Source organism: Toxorhynchites rutilus, chromosome 3 (genome assembly GCF_029784135.1).
Source record: "Toxorhynchites rutilus septentrionalis strain SRP chromosome 3, ASM2978413v1, whole genome shotgun sequence".
Lineage (NCBI taxonomy): Eukaryota > Metazoa > Arthropoda > Insecta > Diptera > Culicidae > Toxorhynchites > Toxorhynchites rutilus.
In genome coordinates, this window is record NC_073746.1 from 207,685,316 (window position 1) to 207,704,902 (window position 19,587).

At 39.1% G+C, this 19,587-nt stretch overlaps 3 protein-coding genes across 5 annotated transcripts in view; 2 read left to right on the top strand and 1 right to left on the bottom strand.

The window, feature by feature from the left end:
* The window catches only part of LOC129779742 (neurobeachin-like protein 1), a 230,308-nt gene that overhangs the window by 120,875 nt on the left and 89,846 nt on the right, over positions 1–19,587 (bottom strand). The window lies entirely within an intron of this gene.
* Positions 185–875, top strand: LOC129779749 (larval cuticle protein A2B-like). Its single transcript, XM_055787408.1, has 3 exons — positions 185–219; positions 282–407; positions 474–875. The coding sequence occupies exons 1-3, from the start codon at positions 208–210 to the stop codon at positions 726–728; spliced, it is 393 nt and encodes a 130-aa protein (XP_055643383.1). The 5' UTR covers positions 185–207; the 3' UTR covers positions 729–875.
* Positions 9,363–10,398, top strand: LOC129779747 (larval cuticle protein A2B-like). The gene is made up of 3 exons (XM_055787406.1): positions 9,363–9,478; positions 9,545–9,739; positions 9,797–10,398. The coding sequence occupies exons 1-3, from the start codon at positions 9,467–9,469 to the stop codon at positions 10,055–10,057; spliced, it is 468 nt and encodes a 155-aa protein (XP_055643381.1). The 5' UTR covers positions 9,363–9,466; the 3' UTR covers positions 10,058–10,398.

A 19,587-nucleotide genomic window follows, 5' to 3' on the forward strand; every position in this document is an offset into this window, starting at 1 on the left:
TTAACAGTCGCATTGAATTGCAAATTGCTTATCAGATTCGTGTGGTGTTCTCATATATATTAATTCACTTGAGATTGGTCTGTTTATGTGCTGCACTAAAATATATACGTTTCATCTGCGACTAAAATGTGTTTTTGCAATATAAGAAGGAGACAATTTGACAATTCATGCAATTGATCATTAGTTTGCTTTGAAGACAGACACAAAATGGTTCTTAAAGTATTAAAACTTCTGACGGTTTAAATTTCAATTTTCGTAACAAAATTGTTTATTGTTTTTAGATCACTTGTTTTGCTGCCATCGTTGCAACAGCGCATGCCATCGCTGTTGGGTATCCCGCAGTGGCCAAAGTTGCAGTAGCTGATTACGATCCAAATCCACAGTATAGCTACAGCTACAGTGTTGCGGTTAGTTGGGATTTCACACACCCACATTAGAACCAAAATAATACCCTTTTCTCCAATATAATTTAGGACGCAGTCACTGGCGATAATAAGAACCAACAAGAGTCTCGCTCCGGAGATGTGGTAACTGGTTCTTATTCTTTGATCGAACCCGACGGTGTCCAGCGTGTGGTTGAATATACAGCTGACCCAGTGAATGGATTCAATGCCGTCGTTCATCGCGGACCGATCGCTGCTAAGGTTGTTGCCCCAGTTGCCAAGTTCGCCGCCCCGATTGGCTATCCGAGACTTGGCCATCCATTGGCACATCCGCTCTACGGTTAGGAAAAACCTGTTTAAACTGACGAAGACATATGTTCATTTCCCAGTAATTCTCGGACACTATTTCAGGCAAGGCTCAACCCCTAATTGCTTTATGTATGATTTCAATTTGAGTGTAACGTTTTCAAATGTTACATAAATAAAAAAACTACAAACACTGTAAAATTTGACTCAGATATAATCCAATATCACATGAAAATAGTGGTGAAAACATAGATGGATTCACATTTACGACATTCGCGGATGTCACACTTCACCTGAATTTCCATGTTACGTGGGATAAGTGGAATTCGGATGAATGCATTTCCGGTTCGAATTGTTGTGCCCATTTTAGGAAAAAAAACTAAAACATAATTTTCCTAGTTAGGAACCTTTGTTCCACAAGCTTTCGCCATCTTCCACGCGCAGTTCGAAATTTTCTCCCGGAACATGATCGGTTTCTGATCGAAAAACAGGTCGGGCATACGATGAATTCACTAACTGTGGATAATTAGTGTGTCGACTCAAAACCCGGAAAAAAGATTTCTTTGATATTCCCTGATTTTCCAGTAATAATCCAGATAAATTCCAGAATTTCTACTAGTACTGTAGTTGCAGTTCTTAAAACATTTTATTAATTCAGTTCAGTTCTTCGTTTTAAAGAGGCTTTAAACTTTGAAGTTCATTCGCCTCTAACATTTTATGAAACTTATGAACGTCTGTCGATATCTTTCAATAAATGAATTGTATGTGATTTTTGATTGAGTAGAACGAGAAGAAGTTTCTTAAAAGATGAAAAATTGAATTCATTAATACAGTTTAATGTTATCTTGAAGAATCCTTATTTTCATTCGGAATAATTTCACGAAACTGTTATGATTTCAACGAAACGATTTTTTTTCTTGCTGTCTTTCGACATCCTTTCGTTCTCAAAACAAATCGTTTAATCTCGAGAGATTTCGCTTTGGGACTTCTACACAAGAGAATGAAGACCATTTTAACTATGGTAAAAAGTTCCGTAAACTTATTCTTTCCAATAATGGTCCAGTCGTTCATTCTTCGGATCATAGTGAGCAAACTTACAATATTGTTTCAGTGCTGAGTTTGGGGCTCAACTGATACGCTTAAAAGTCGTCAATATAGTCAAAAGCTTTTCGAATCCTTTTTTTCTATTTTTGATCGGAATAAATGATGGAAGGATCAAGAGAGGATACGGCTTTCGTTGCAAGATACATCAAAGCTTCATATGCTTCGAAACAAACGCTTTACACATTCCTTCGCATCCCAAACGAAACTGCAGGATTTGTCTATGGCAATGGTGGCCAGGTATAGACATGGAGCGGGTCACATAACAATTTTCATATAAAATTGTAAATTATACGCATTTACTACATACTGGTACTTTCTTTGACTCACTCTTCATTTTAATTTAGAAAGCATTCAATTCTATACCATAAAATTCATAACTCGAGAACAAAATGAGATAAAAACCCAAAACTTTTATCGAAGGTATAAAAGTATCCACAATTAACATTTTTGGCCAAATTATTTGACCATTTCTTCTTCACGCAGAGTCTAGAACACTAAGGCCAATCGTCAAAAGCTGCAGCTTCTCGTTAAAATTTTTATCGATTGATAATTCCAATGAGAATGTCCACAGGCACGCTCCTCCAACTTGGCCCAAAGTGAATATTCCGATGGATTGGCAAATGACCAATCATTTGCGGGGATGAAGCCTGGTAGATTTGTTACTAGTCTCGTTTTTTACCCGTTCTAGGAGTGTTTTGCATCATTCCAAACATCAAAAAATCTTCAAGCTTCAACCTGGGCGTCGATAAATCATACATACCACATCGATGTACGCACCAATTAATTTATCCAATTCATTTCGACTGATGAACGCTTTTGTTTCCGAAGAGGATTGCATTGAACGCGTTCATGAACAACATAGATAACATTGTGCTGCTGTACTGACTTCGGACGTTACTTTTTGGGCCTATCGCCCACATCAGCTGTTTCTTTGTACTGTTGTAATGTGCGGAACACGAATCGTGCAATGTTAGAAAACGGTTTGAGCAGCTCGTAAATCTGTTTACCGTTTTCCCACACTTAAATAACGTGACAGTTGCCACACGCTTCTCGTACAGACCGAATTTTATCGTTGGTAGGAAACCAAACATGTACTGATGGGACCACGAAACTTGGTGAGAGTGAAGGACGATATCCTTCAAGACATCCTCGAATCCTACATTCATAGGGAAAAGGCAAGCTAATTCCTCGGTAACTTCGAAAGCTCTCATCTATCATTACTGAATAAAATACATAATCGGCAGTTCGTTCTTTCAAACTTACATACAAACAATTTTCGCTCCGAACTCAGCCAATTTTCCAGCACAGAATGTGGCAACAAACTTGTCCATTTTTGACGCATGTTTCGACTCATATTTTCGTTTCAAATTGAATATTCAAAATAGCAGCAGCTTCATTACAAATCAAATAAACCATTTTCTGATTTATGCACGTAAAAAGTATATCTCAGACAATTTTCCCTGGAATACACGTCCTTCGTTAACATTAACCTTTTTCTTTTTTTACTAATGCCGGCTTCCATTTTGGTCAAATTTACACAACACACGCCACAGCGATAAAAGGCGATTGTCAATAGACACTGAAATGGTGAATGAATTCGACTGCCCTCTAATGGTGAGAGCAAAGAAAAATCGAATAGATTTTCCTCCAAACTTTCTCTTTCTTTTATGTACTCACGCGTACATACATCCCGTCTTGGAAAAAAATTCCGGCGGTTAAGCGGGGTTTATACGTTATCAGTTACTCGGTTGCGAGTAGCCCCATGCATGCATTTTTTTTTGAAATCAGGCTGTGGGCCGCATGAACAATGTCCGAGGGCCGCAAGCACTGGTCTATGGTAAAATTTTGCCGATTTTTTTTGAATCCATCCATCTTTGAATGCACCGTGTAAAATATGAAACCCAAAGCTACTCAAATTCAAGAATTTTTCTACTACTAATTTTGAAAGTCCAGTTGCAGATCGCGTAAAATGACGTTGGTGCCGTCCATCGTCACCAGAAGTTTGTTCAACGATATTTATTCCCAGGCCTTCTTAAAAACTGCAAGTTGACCTGATGCTTAAGAACGTCCCAATAATATTGACGTCATGTAACGATTTACCACCTCCAGTGTTGGGGATTTCGATCAATATCGAATGATACACAATGTGTCATGCAAGTAATCTCTCACGAACATATAACTGGATCGATTTTTTGGACCATCGGCCAACTTTGAAAAATCATTTGGCATGGAATGACTGTACAGACCCCGTTCGATTTTGGCACGGTTCGATTTTGGCACATGTGCCAAAAACGAACGGTTTTTCTTAAATCCTGTTTTTTTTTAGTTTTCTCGTCCTTCATTCAACCTATTTAAGCTCAACAAAAGAAAGATAATATGATTCATTATGTTGCCAATAAATGGAATCGGTCAACTGGTTCCGGAATATGGGTGGAACTTGTTCTGGTAAAATAATGGGCATGATCAAAGTAGTACTTATAATCGTACTATGCCCATCATGTGACACCCTTAATTACTCGGGATTTCAAAACTAGCACATTGGTGGTCATATCTAGTGTCTAGGTCGTCATAGGCCAAATGCGGACCTGTTCCTGTTGCGTTCCGAATACTATACGATGTTCACCAAAATCGAATCTTCGTCTCCTTCCTTATCCAAGAAATGATCGCCATCTCCTTCTGAGTATTCATCTACGTAAAATTCTTCCTCGGGGTATTCCGTTGTTTCAACTGTGTCGATGTCCATCTGGGAATTGAACAAAGGAACGTCGTGTTCGTGCAGCAGTTCTAACTATCCAGCCTATATTTTTCCAAGATCGTTCAATCACTATTTCGAAGACATCCATGCTTCATGCAGCCAAAAAGAAACGTCTTTAAGGCTGATTCTCTTAATCCGTTGCTTAAAGTATGACTTATTGGCGATTTCAAGATGTAATTTGTCTCGATATCTTGTTTTGGTAATTTGAATGACCTGTTGATCCATGGGCTGTAGTAAAGAGGTCACGTCTGGCGATAGAAACTGTACCTCTGTCAAGCCGTCATCCGAAATCAGCTCACGTTGGAAATGATGGTCCGTTCAATTGTCAAGAAGGAGAACGGCCTTTGGTTCGATTTCCACTCAACTGGAAAACTTTCGACTCCTAGTTTTACCAATTATAAACATCGCCAATTTGTGAGTACCCGTAGCATTTGCGCATGTCATAAAGGTTATTCAATATTTTGCCATCTTTAACCTCGGAGCAGTAGACTCTTCATAGTCTACTGCTTCACCCGGGGAGAGCAAAAACTAGAATAATCTCGTTATGTAATTTTTTATTGATCCCTAAATATTTTTAACCACCAAAATGTTTAAAAAAAAATTATGGAAAAAAAACCCGTTCGTTTTTGGCCCGGTTCGATTTTGACACAAAATATTCGGGCGTGTTGCCAAAATCGACCGTGGTCTGTATATAGATTTATATACATATTATATATTATATATATTAGGGTGACAGCGAAAATGGTCATATCAAATGTCAAAAACCGCCCACGTACATTTTGTTTATAGGCCCAAAAAAATTATCTGGGCAAAGTTTCAGCTTGATCGGACATGATTTAGGGGTGCCCCAAAGCGTTCAAAGTTTTGATTTGTTTGATCCTCGAAAATCTTCCAAGGGGGGAGTAAAGGAAATTTTGAAAATCGAACTTTTTTTTCAATGCCAAATGACTCAAAAAATTTTCGAGTTTCAAACTAATCGGATTTTGAGATATGTGTGGCTGTTCCATATTGTTATCATAAACATGGTTCATGAGCCATGTGGTGATATGGAACATTTTAACTTGCATGGTAAATGAAAAATATACAAAGTGTTTTTTTTAAAGATTTCACTAACGAAACGATGACAGCGTAGGCGGATATCCTATATATAAACCAAAAAAAACTGATAATGATGAACAATCATTCACAAATATCAACTCAGATATAACATTGATAGTTGTTGAGTGGTATCATATTCACCTCTGCTGAGCAAAACATCCAACTCATTCGGTTTTTCCTCAAAATAGGCCTCAGTTTCGGTAATCACTTCATCATCAGTCTTAAATGTCTTGCCAGCGTCTGCGAACAGACAATATTTGCCGAGGCCAGATCTGGAGAATACGGTGGATGCGGAAGCAATTCGAAGCCCAATTCATGCAATTTTGCCATTTTGCCATTTTTCCATTTTTTTCACAATAACAAAAGTTGCTTCACTCTCAATGCTGTAACTCACGAACCAATCGACCGATTGCTGTCAAATTTTGACACGTATCTATTTCAAGATGGTGATTTGCGATAGTGAAGTAGATTTTTGCAAGAGGGGCCATCTAGACGTCAACCTTATGAGATTTTCTGCCGAACTGTTAAACACATTTGCAAGTCCGCGAAACAGCGAAGCATCATGGCCATGTTTCAAATTTAGGTTTCCAATGTGGGCACTCTTCGTTTGGATGACATTGCCTATTGCATCTTTAGTTTCCTTATTCATGAACGGGACCCAATAGTTATGAATTCCAATTTCAGTTGAACGAATATTGATTTTCTTTATTTCATTTATTCCACTTTGAGGCAAAAATATACAACTTCTTCCATTTTACATTTTACCTAAAATATTGACACTTTACTGTCAAACATGACAGTTCTTCTTCTTGAATGGCGTTAACGTTCCCTGAGGAACTTATGCCTTCTCAACGTATGCATTAATTAGCGTCATTTATTAATACTTAGTTGAGATTTCTTAAGCCAAATAACACGCCTTGAATGTATTTCGAGGGGCAAGCTCTAGAATACGCGTGACCCCAGAACGGGAATCGAAACCGAACACCCGGCATGATAATGTGAGACGCTAATCACTCGGCCACGGGTGCACATGACAGTTACGTAAATTAAATACATTGAAATAAGGAAATGCATTATTTGTTTTTTTACTGTTGTCAGTGGTCATCGTCTATAGCGCTCCATTCCTCTTTATGTCACAGATTCCATCCCCACTTATCCGTTTGATCTTCATCAAAGAATGGATCGAAAACGTAAAACCATTCAAACACACTTACAATACATGAGTTATTTTTTATTTAACAACAAAAATACTCACTAGTAATAATAGATATGGCAGAAGAACGCTCGCCGGGTCAGCTAGTTTTCTCATAAAGATTTTTACCTAACAATGGTGCAGTGCGCGCATTTATTACATCAAAATTTGGATTTAACCTAAGCTATTTAATCTGCCTATCCCGTCCGCATATGTTCTCGGAACTATTCCAGAATTTATTTTTATAAAACTGACACAGATCCACAATACGCTTTAGGTATGAAAATCGGGTCAATATTATCGTAAAAGACGAACAAAAATGAAAAAGGATTGCGTACTATGTTTCAAGGAGAAAATGAACAAGAACAACAACAAAAATATCTTTTTTCCGTGTTTGTCCTCATTTTTAGTCCGATATTGTGTTATCCGTGATTTTTGTTATACGCGATGACCTGGCCCGACTATTTCGCGGATAATCGGGGTTCTACTGTAATTCATAAAAGTGAGATGTGATCATGTTAGTTCCGTTCAGGTGTGTTTGTTATTTTCGAAATGTACTTTGAACATTTTTATTTTGCAACTAGATGGCCCGGCAAACTTCGTCTCGCCCAAAATTTATTTTTCGTTATCACATCCACGATTTCTTTCCACTTTCGAATGAAGATTAATTTCGTTAGCGTAGACATCAAATGGACTAATAACGCTTTGTTTCTAATATACATATAATTGTAGAACATATGCGAATTAAATTTTGCGAACTTTTCCATTTTTTTTCAGAGTTTTCCGAAAATTTTCAATTGTTGTTTGGTTGAAATATGTGTATTATTTTTATGGGACCACCTCTCCATTCCATAGGAGAGAGGGGTGTCATACCATTATAGAAACATTCCTCGTACCCAAAAACCCTCACATCCCAAATTTAGCTCAATTTGCATTTCTTGAGTTATGCAGAAGTTTGGGTTTTATTTGTATGGCACCCATACCTTAGAAGGAGGAGAGAAGTGTCTATTCACCATAGAAACATTCCGTGCTCCCTAAAACCTTCACATGCCAAATTTGGCTCCATTTACTTGATAAGTTTTCGAGTTATACAGAAATGTGTGTTTCTCCCCCTTAGAGAGGGGGGAGGAGTATCTATCCACCATAGAAACATTTTATGCACCCTAAAACCTTCATATGCTAACTTTGGTTCTGTTTGCTTGATTAGTTCTTGAGTTATGCAGATATTTATGCTTCATTAGTTTGGAAGCCCCCCCCCCCCCTTTGAGAGGGGGGAGGAGTATTTAACCACCATAGAAACATTTTATGCACCCTAAAACCTTCACATGCCAACTTTGGTTTCGTTTGCTTGATTAATTCCCGAGTAATGCAGAAATTTGTGTTTCATTTCGTTTGCTTGATTAATTGCCGAGTAATGCAGAAATTTGTGTTTCATTTGTATGGCAGCCCCCCTTAGAGAGGGAGGAGAGGTCTCGAACTATCATAAGAACGTTCCCCGACCCCAAAAACCGCTACATACCAATTTTCATGTCGATCGGGGTAGTAGTTTCCGAGTCCATAAGAATCAGACAGACAGAAAGACAGACAGACATCACTCCATTTATATATATATATATATATATATATATATATATATATATATATATATATATATATATATATATATATATATATATATATATATATATATATATATATATATATATAGATATATAGATGAAAAAACCATTCAGATCCAAAATTATCCAAAAATGAACTAAATAGTTTAACATATATTGATGATTATGTTGAATGATTTTTTTTTTATTAAAAATATCTAATAACGCACGAGATATTTGAAATAAAATGAATGCTTCTATGGAATCAATTCAATTATGTTTTTTAGACAAACTCATCTAAACTCTTGCTACAAATAAAATGTACTTATATTATCTTCATAAATTTGGAGCATTTATTCACGAAAAGTAAATGTGCAATAGAAGACGATTTGGTTGGAAACACGTAAAATTTGGGCATCGCAACGGGTCACAGTTCGCAATTTTAGAACATGATTGTGTATAATTACATCAGCCAGACTCCTTTTGATCAGCCGATCTATTACGCATGCTAACCAGGTTTCCCTTGAAGGCAGCGTGCTAAGTTTGCTTCTGCAGATTTTCTTATCATCGTTCACCGTCTATCTCATTCCATCAATAGCACGAGCCACACCTAGTCTCTACGGTGAGATGTGGGTTTCAAAAAAGAAAAAAAAAGATACATAAATTGTTCCAAAGCAAGCATGCTCACTCAAACACAGCAGAATATTGATTCTACCTACGAGTCATTGGATTGGACCGGTTGGAACGTTCTGTTCGCAGTGCAGGAAAAAAAACAATGTTCGGAAAATCACAGCCTGCCTTTAAAGTGCACCCATACGCGAGATTGAACTTGTACCTTCAGTACTGAAGAGATCAGATGCAATCACAGCTAATGCATACGCACTTTCAATGTAACGAAAAAAAGACAAAAATCGTTTCATTTGTATCATGTGAGCACATGTTTAGAAGATAGCGACTATAAAAAGGAGTGGATAGTACCAACAGAATATAATCAACATACGGTTGTCAAACAGTTCACACACATTTCGACATGGCATTTAAAGTAAGTGGATGTACATCAGATAACAGAAAAAAATATTCAACATTCTCTATATAAAATCGAAATCAGTTTGCAGTTTTCGCCGCCATTGTGGCTGTGGCTAACGCAGTTGCTATTGGGTATCCCGCAGCTATCCCAGCAGTTGCCAAAATCGCAGCTCCATATGCCTATCCTGCCGTTGCCAAAGTAGCAGCCCCAGTGATTGCTAAAGCCGTCGATGACTACGATCCAAATCCACAATATAGCTACAGCTATCACATCGCCGTGAGTATAATTATCTATACTAGTTGATTGATAACACCATCAAACTATTTTTTTCAGGATGCCCTGACCGGAGATAACAAGGAACAGCAGGAGTCCCGTTCGGGAGACGTGGTTACTGGATCTTATTCCCTTGTTGAACCCGATGGCACCCGCCGTGTTGTTGAGTATACCGCCGATCCAGTCAATGGATTCAATGCTGTTGTCCATCGTGAGCCTCTTGTCAAGGCTGTGGCACCAGTGGCCAAGATTGCTGCCCCTCTTGCCTATCCTGCCGCACATGTTGGCTATCCAGCCTATGGCAAAGCCATTCTTGGTTAAATATGCCATAGTTACATCGAAGCGCTTGTGATTGCACGGAAATTCACGATTAAAGCGCTGTTTTCGAGGAAAAAAATATCGACAGACAATTGCACCGTCTCTGGCCTTTGAGTACTATATTACAAAATAATGTACACAATGTACATCATACAATTAGAATCATCCATTTGTAAATAGCAGCCTACCCGCAAAGAACGTGAACGTACCATATGAAACTATCAACTATACATACGAACAGCAATGCTGCGAAAACGCACTCTACTGTTATGTTTGACTGTGTGTGACTTAAGTGTTATTCTAGTTTTATTAGCCCAATCAAATACAAACAATAAATGCATTTGTGGAACAATGAAAGCATGTAATATTTTAAGATTTTCGTAGTATTATAGAGTGTATCCACGCTATACATTTGAGGTCCACTGAAAATTTGCCTGGTTTAATCGGTTGTCATTCGGGTTCTCTGAAGCGCCCCCAATCCTGAAACATTATGTAAAGGTACTTGGAGGACAAATTTCTTACATTTTTTATATTTTCTCAAGCGTGAGCTAATTTCAAGCCCGCGAGTATATCCACTTCGTCGAAATATCTCTAATTACAGTTTTATTCGTCAACCAGTGTCGCTGATCGGTTTTAATTTTTCTACTGACACGAACTCCAATACAACGAATAAAATAAAATAAGACCAAACCATAAATATCCCATTTTCAAAGCTGCGAGTCCAAAAAGTAATGTGGGAGCTTATCCCATGGGTTTCACTATTTCAAGAGAACTTTTCTGATAAAAAGAAATTCAACTTGAATAGAATTTCTTCATACTGGAAGGATTTACGGAACGTGCCATTTAATTTTTCAACTCGTAATTTCGCAGGCGGCAGTTTGGTGGTTTGGGGAGAATTTTCTCAAAAAGGCCTGGTTTAGATAGCTTACCATTAACACGATTGAACAGCCAGAAGTGCAACAAAGTACTTCAGAATCATTTCCTGCTGTTTTTGCATCAAAAACAATTTGATAATTGAGTAATTTGGCATCAATTCAAAAAATCCGGAAAGTCATGTCATGGTTTAATGAATAAGGGCTTCATATTATGGACTGGTCAGCTTGTTTACTAAATCAAAACCCTGTCAGAAACTTATGAAAAGTGATCTTACATATAGTAAATGCAGCGTACAAGCAGTATGAGTGATATGAAGAACTTAAACTAGCAGTTTCCTCTGCGTAGAACGAGATACACACTACAACATGGCGCAGCTTGGTCGTAACCACCCCCAATGGCTTATTTGAACTGATTGAGAACTTAAGATGACCTACGAATTAGAAACTTATCGTAATTCATGTTGAATTGGCGTTGATTTCGTAAACGAGTGAGAGGTTTTCCATCTGGTTCTATAGTTATGAAACACTAGAATTTTAGTTTTCTGAATGTTTCGCGCCTGAACACAACAATAAAGTTGAAATGGCCAGTCTTATAAATGAAGATAGTTATTGTACTCTACACTGGTTGTGTCCCATTCACCCGAAACACCTTTACGAAGCACATTTACCCGAAGCACATTTACCCGAGTGTAACACAAACCCGAATGGCATTCACCCGAATGTAACCAATACCAGACTGTAACAAATACCCGAATGCGACATTTACCCGAATGCAACATTTACCCGAATGGAATGTTTACCCGAATGAAGAAGAAAAATTCCGACAAATCAGATTATGAGTTTTGTCGAATCTCCTGTTACGAAGTAAAATGAGAAATTGTAATGAGGAAATTCGAAAAAGATGTTGAAGACTTCGCTGTGCCGTTTTTAGAAATAAGTGTAGGCACAATTGACATGCCGTCTTCTTTACTTTACTTATTGCTCTTTAAGGCCAAGAGATCATTCAGAAATGAGCATGGGTTATGGAATATTTCGAAAATTAAGCAAGTAATTTTACCATAAAAAGAAAATGTGAAAAGAAGTAGATTAGAAAAAAGTCACAGGAGGGTTGTGTCCGAGAAACGACCGCGTAATTGACGTAGGATTCCGTTAGGCTATCTGTTGATTTTGCATGTTTGAACAATTACATCGTTAAACTCTTTGATAATGTTTGATAATTGATAATGTTTGGTTGTTGGATGTTTTACACTTACACCTGAGCTAAATTTTTGATTTTTGATATGAAATTTTACGAGGCAACCAACATTAAAGTTCCAAATTCAAATTTTATATGCTAGAATTAATCGTATCACTCACCTTACTTGTGCAATATATAAATGCCCCCGACTTGCATATATTTGCAATGCCGACTTCCCCTGGGCACCTAGGTTTTGATGTCTCTGTTAGGGATCCGCCGCATGTGCCGTCAATTTCGACCAATCAGAAGTGGGTATTTCCGTTAGGATAGGGGTTGAGATTTTTCAATTGTTCGATAGTTAGTTTCATGACATATATTATTTTTTTCGATATAAAAAATTGTTATGGAGTGCCGAAATCGATTGCCGCAAAAATTTCATTAATCCATCATGAAATGACTGAGCAATGAGCGTTTGAAATTGGGCAATTTTCTCGATGTGCTCGATTTTCGATTTTCGATTTGTACCCCAATATGTTCCCAAAAGACGTAATCCTACGTCAAAAAAAATGATACTTTCGTATTTACCACTGCATCGCACTTTTTATCATGAATTTATTATTTCGCGATGAAATTTATTCTGAGAGCAATGTCCCGAATGCGAAGTGAAGTCCCCATTTAACGAGGATAAGGAACCAAGGCGGCACCAAGCCGCCGAAGTGAGGCAATCCGAGTCGGCCGTCGTCCCCCTTCGGAAGCGGCGGCCTCACGCAAGCAAACCTGTGTTCCGCCGATTGCCCGATAAGTTTGAAACGTAGGAGACGAACATTTAGTAAGGAGCGTCGGACGGCATACGTTTACCTGGTGCATTACGTTTGGTCGGTTAATTATGAACGTCATGTATTTTGATCTCAGAATAAATTTTATTGCGAAAAAATAAATTCATAATCAAATCATAATCAAAAATTGCGCTTCAGTGCCATACGTACATACGTATTCAAAATTGTAATTTTTTTTTAACACGTTCACTGCTAAGTCAGTCATCGGTGACTGACAGTTTAAACTATGATGAAAAAGGAAGAAATTTATTTTTTTTCGCAGAAATTATACTGCTTTCAAGCAGAAATACCTTCTTACGAAAAGAAACGATGGCCCAAATACGTTAAAAAATTTCCATCGTGTGAATTCTAATTTTCCAGTATTGCGTTTCGCATTGCTGTACTACGATATCAGCGCGTGGCGTGACGGGAAAGTCGCTATAAAACCGCGTGGCACTAAACGTGTTAAATAAACGGGCTGCGTCATCCATATGAATGATTGAACTTCATAATACGTTATAAAACTGTATTATTTTACATTTCATTATTTTGAAAAGGATTTTATTCAACACCACTATTTCTCAAATCGCACAATCCACGAAAAATACTTTTTTAATGAGAATGAACGTACGAGACAAATATGATCTTCATATAACACTGATCAGAAATAAATATACAAATACAGGTTGGACTCGATTATATATGATTCGATTATATACAATTTTAGACTCGATTATATACAGTTCAAAAAATATTTTTGTTTTATATTCAAATATGACTTATTTCAAGTGAAAATGAAATGTGTCAACGTTAAAGTGAAATTTTATTGGCTATTATGAGTACAGTGAAGTAAAAATCGTGATTTTGGTAGATTTTAGTTGAAGATTCACCAGGAATCGTTTAAAATGATATTGCAGCAAAATTAAAAAAGATAGAAGTTGCATTCGGGTAAGTGTCAGTTCGGGTAGATGTCGCCTTCGGGTACTTGTTACATTCAGGTGAGTGGAATTAGTCATCATGGAATCTTTCGGGAAACTGTTTTTCGGGTGAGTGGGTTTCGGGTAAATGTGATACAATCCTCTATATACACTCTATACTTCAATTCAACCGACTTCTTACATATCTCTGGATCTCCGGAAAATTGAGTGGTTCTATAGTTGTGGAACGCAGTGTATATAGTAGGGTGCCAATGAAAATGGTCATTTCGAATTTCAAAAAGTTACCACATAAAAAAATGTTCACCGCCTCGAAAAAACACTCTATTCCGGATTTCAGCTCAATCAGACTTAAGGGAGAGTGGCGCAAAGCGGTCAAAGTTTGAGTCGTTACAAAATCGAAAAATCACCCAAAGGGAGAGTAAAGGAAATCGAGGTTTTCGAATTTTTTTTTTTTGATGTCAAATGTCTTAAAATTGCATGAAACGTCGAGATCTAGTGTCATCTCGAAAAAAAAAATTGTCAAAAATCGGCAATCTGGGATTTTTTTCTTCGGAGTACGAAACGAAAAGTATGGTTTTGGGTGCCAATAAAAATAGCTATCTCGATTTTTCATTCGGAACTTGCTACGAGATGTTGATTTGCACGATAATATACCCTATGCAAAATATTAGTTCATTCTGACTTAATTTACTGGTGTCATAAACGTTTAAATTTGAGTTTTTTTTTTGAAAAACGAAAAATCGCCGATAATCGAGGTTTTCAAAAAAAAAAATTGATGCCAAATGTCTTGAAATTGCATTACTCGTCGAGATTTACAGTTATCTCGAAATTTTTCTTAGTCAAAAAAAAATGTTTTTTTGGCATTTCATCGTTTTTTCGCCTGAAAAATCTATGTTTGACAACAAAAATTTTTTTAGATAACTGTAAATCTCTACGAGTAAAGTCACGATTTAAAAAAAAATAATTTCGAGATGACACTAGATCTCGACGTTTCATGCAATTTTAAGACATTTCATTCAAGTCTGGACAGCGCAAGCAATCAGTCGTTTACTTTCGCGTTCCCGTAATCGTGATCGAGTGCCGTAAGCTGTTATTAACCTTACTCGCCCTGGTGTTTTTATTATCACGCGTTTACCGTGGTCTTGTGGACATTGTGTTCAACCTCGCAATCAGCGAGTGGAGAAGCCGCAACAAGGCCTGCCAAAGTGGCTGGCTTTCATTTCTCGCCAATTCATCGCCATCGCAAATTGGAGTCGGACACGGTGGTCAGTCGCACGCACACAATATCAGTGTGGAAGAACGCGCTTAGTGGTGTGATACACCATTTCATTTGTGCCGAGCGCCCAACACGCGATCAGCCGATCGCTAAGTTCAATTGTACTGGTGCATCTCGTGTGAATCGCTGTGAGCGAGAACGTGAGAACGAGCACCGGACTGAAAAGTGCACAATCGCAGCGGCGTCTGCAATCATCCGATCGAGCAGCAGCCGTTACCGCAATCATCGCACTGGTGTGCGTTAGCAAGTAGTTTTATTATTTTTTGTTTTTCTTTGTTTTTTTTTATTAGGTTATAGGAATCATTCAAACTATTGCAATTATCAGCCACATAAATGATGGATGAAGGTGGGGGGTCTTTTAATATGGAGATCTCCTTCGATGACTCCCTTTCCGTTGCACAAAAAGGTGCCGGAAAGTCGCTTAAGCGCGTTCCGTGTGATACAGAAGAGTCGTCGATTAAAAAGCCCCCCTCTAAGAAATCCACAAACCTCGCCACTCATCCCCCGAACCCCCCCGTTTTAACTCAACCATCGACCTCGCATTCCTCATCTGTTGCTCCTGATCCCTCTCAACCATCCACCTCATCTCCCCCCTCTACCGTCCCCGTTCCCTCCCAAACCTCGTCCTCGTCTTCTTCTTCTGTTTTGTCCTCTCCCCGTGTCAAGGTTTATCCAGAGGATGCACCTGGAACTGGTCCATGGGTTGTTTTCTTCCGGCCCAAACCCAACGGGAAATCGCTGAACGTCATTCAGATTATGAAAGATCTGACAAAAAATTATTCCTCCGTGGTCGAAATGAGAAAGGTTAGACCGAACAAACTGCGTGTTGTCGTGGCTGATCGGAAGCAAGCTAACGAAATTGTTGTCGACAATAGATTCATCCTAGAATATCGCGCCTATGTGCCCTGCCATAACGTAGAAATTTCGGGGGTGATTACAGAAACGGGTCTGACGAGCGAATTTATAAAAAAGGGAGATGGCAGATTTAAAAAGCTTCCTCGGTCGATAGTTAAAATTTTGGACTGCCAACAGTTAGGAAAAGTGTCCCAGGAAGAGGGAAAAACAAAATTCACGCCGTCCGACTCGTTTCGAGTAACTTTTGCTGGTTCCGCCCTCCCTGACTACGTTATGGTAGACAAATTGAGGCTACCACTGCGACTCTTCGTGCCAAAGCCCATGACTTGCAACAAATGCAAGTCAGTTGGTCACACAGCAGATTATTGTGCCAACAAGGAGCGCTGTGCCACTTGCGGAGAGCAACATGTGGGGAAATCCTGCAGTGCGACTGAGCATAAGTGTCCATATTGCGGAGGATCCCCACACGTGCTCTCAGCTTGTGAAACTTACAAGAGTCGCTGGGAGAAGCAGAAGCGCTCTTTAAAGGAACACTCGAAACGTACTTTTGCGGAAATTTTAAAGGGCGCTTCTCCACTGGCTCAACAACAACAACCAATCTCAACACACAATACCTTTTCCGCGTTGCCAGTTGATGAAATGGAAGCGGACACAGCTAGCGAGGGCACACCGTTTATTTTCAAAGGGAATCCCCGGCGCAAAAATGTGACCACTCCCAAAGTTCAAGAACAAGTCCCCACGGTTGTATCCTCTGTTAGCTTGCCTAAAAAATCGAGTGCAGCGGACAAGCAAAATCAGGTTCCTCCTGGCTTCCGTGGGAATATTTCATCTTCGAACGACCCAGCACTCGAGGGGACATCAAAAACCCCAACTGTCCCTATTTTTCCGTCCAGTTCAACTTCCCAATCGGGATTTATAAAGTTGTCTGACCTTTTGGATCAAATCTTCAAGTGTTTTAATGTTTCCGACTCCATCAGAACCATTGTCATCTCAATGCTTCCAGTATTAAAGACAATTTTGCAACAATTGATGCAAACATGGCCCCTCCTTGCAATGATTATCTCTCTTGATGTCTAATTCAAATAGAGAGGTCGGAGATATCACTGTTTTACAGTGGAATTGTCGTAGTCTTATCCCTAAATTGGATACATTCAAATTTTTAATTCATAACTTCAATTGTGATGTTTTTGCTCTGTCCGAAACTTGGCTTTCTTCGCGAGATGATATCTCTTTCCACGATTTTAATATTATACGCTTGGACCGTGATGATAGATACGGAGGGGTGCTTTTGGGGATCAATAAGAGCCACTCATTTTTTAGAATTGACCTTCCAACTATTGGAGGGATCGAAGCTGTTGCTTGTCACGCAAACATCAGAGGCAAAGACCTCTGTATTGTCAGCTTGTATTGGCCTCCGAGAGCTGCGGTTAGCCGCAAACAACTTGATGACATGTGCTCACTCCTTCCTGAGCCACGATTGATCTTGGGAGACTTCAACTCTCACGGAACTGCCTGGGGGGAACAGTACGACGACAATCGTTCATTGTTGATATATGACCTTTGTAACAGCTTCAATATGACCATTTTGAACACTGGGGAAACAACACGTGTACCTAAACCTCCTGCTAACCCTAGTGCTCTTGACCTCTCGCTTTGCTCGAATTCACTATCGTTAGATTGCAAGTGGAATGTAATCCAGAACCCCAACGGTAGTGATCACTTGCCAATCAAAATTTCCATCACCATTGGGTCGAATTCTTCTGAATCTATAAACATGGCATATGACCTCACAAGACACATTGACTGGAAAAAATATGCGGACACGATTGCTCTAGCCATCAATTCCAGAGATGGTTTACCTCCATTGGAGGAGTATAACTTCCTTTCTCGTTTGATATATGACAGCGCGGTTCGCGCTCAAACGAAACCCATCCCAGGTTCCACCATTCGCCGAAGGCCTCCCAATCCATGGTGGGATAGCCAATGTTCCAAGCTTTATGTAGAAAAATCGAATGCATTTAAAGCTTTTCGGAAACGTGGAACCCCTGAAAATTTTCAAATGTATTTAGCCCTTGAGAATCAGTTCAAAAATTTGATCAAAGGGAAAAAACGTGCTTATTGGCGAAATTTCGTGGGAGGTTTGTCACGAGAAACGTCAATGAAAAAATTATGGAAAGTGGCTCGAAACATGCGAAATCGCTCATCAACGAATGAAAGCGAAGAATATTCACATCGATGGATTTTTAATTTTGCACGGAAGGTTTGTCCTGATTCCGCTCCTGTGCAAAAAATTGTTCGAGACATACCACAAGATAGGTGCGATCTTGATTCCGAGTTTTCGATGGTAGAATTCTCTCTTGCTCTCCTTTCTTGTAACAATTCTGCCCCAGGATCGGATAGAATTAAGTTCAACTTGTTGAAAAACCTCCCTGGTGTGGCGAAACATCGCTTGTTGAATTTATTCAATCGGTTTCTGGAACATAATATTGTTCCAGATGATTGGAGACAAGTACGAGTTATAGCTATTCAAAAACCTGGAAAGCCCGCGTCCGACTTCAATTCGTACCGCCCAATAGCAATGCTGTCTTGTATACGGAAATTGTTGGAGAAAATGATCTTGTTTCGCCTTGATCGATGGGTTGAAACGAATGGCCTACTCTCAGATACACAATATGGGTTCCGCAGGGGCAAGGGGACGAATGATTGTCTTGCGTTGCTTTCTTCAGAAATTCAAATGGCTTACGCCGAAAAAAAACAAATGGCTTCAGTATTCTTGGACATAAAGGGGGCCTTTGATTCAGTTTCAATAGAGGTCCTGTCAGACAAATTACACTCTCGGGGTCTGCCGCCTCTATTGAATAATATGTTATATAACTTGCTTTGTGAGAAACATTTGAATTTTTCTCATGGAGATTCGGCAGTGAGTCGGATCTCTTACATGGGCCTCCCCCAGGGCTCATGTTTAAGCCCCCTTTTGTACAACTTCTATGTAAGCGACATCGACAATTGCCTTACACAAAATTGCAACCTAAGACAACTTGCAGATGATGGAGTGGTGTCTGTCGTAGGATCAAACGAATCCGACCTGCAAGGACCCTTACAAGATACTTTGAACAATTTTTCAACCTGGGCCATTGGGCTAGGGATCGAATTCTCCACGGAGAAAACAGAGATGGTGGTTTTTTCTAGGAAGCATAGACCAGCAAAACCAAAGCTTCAACTTTTGGGTAAACCGATCACTCATGCTATGTCATTCAAGTATCTTGGGGTCTGGTTCGACTCCAAATGTACTTGGGGGGCCCATATTAGGTATCTGAGTAAAAAATGTCAACAAAGAATAAACTTTCTCCGTACAATTACCGGCACCTGGTGGGGTGCCCATCCTGAAGATCTTATAATGTTGTATCGAACAACTATTCTCTCAGTGATGGAGTATGGCAGTTTCTGTTTTCAATCAGCTGCCAAAACACACCTCATTAAACTCGAGCGAATTCAGTATCTTTGTCTCCGTATTGCGTTGGGATGTATGCCCTCAACGCATACCATGAGTCTCGAGGTTTTGGCAGGCCTACTCCCACTAAAAGATCGCTTCAATTT

Bases quoted from the DNA above. Each gene is read 5' to 3' on its own strand.
- LOC129779749 (XM_055787408.1), top strand. The intron at 408-473 runs GTTAGTTGGGAT...AATATAATTTAG, and splicing joins GCTACAGCTACAGTGTTGCG to GACGCAGTCACTGGCGATAA.
- LOC129779747 (XM_055787406.1), top strand. The intron at 9,740-9,796 runs GTGAGTATAATT...TATTTTTTTCAG, and splicing joins GCTACAGCTATCACATCGCC to GATGCCCTGACCGGAGATAA.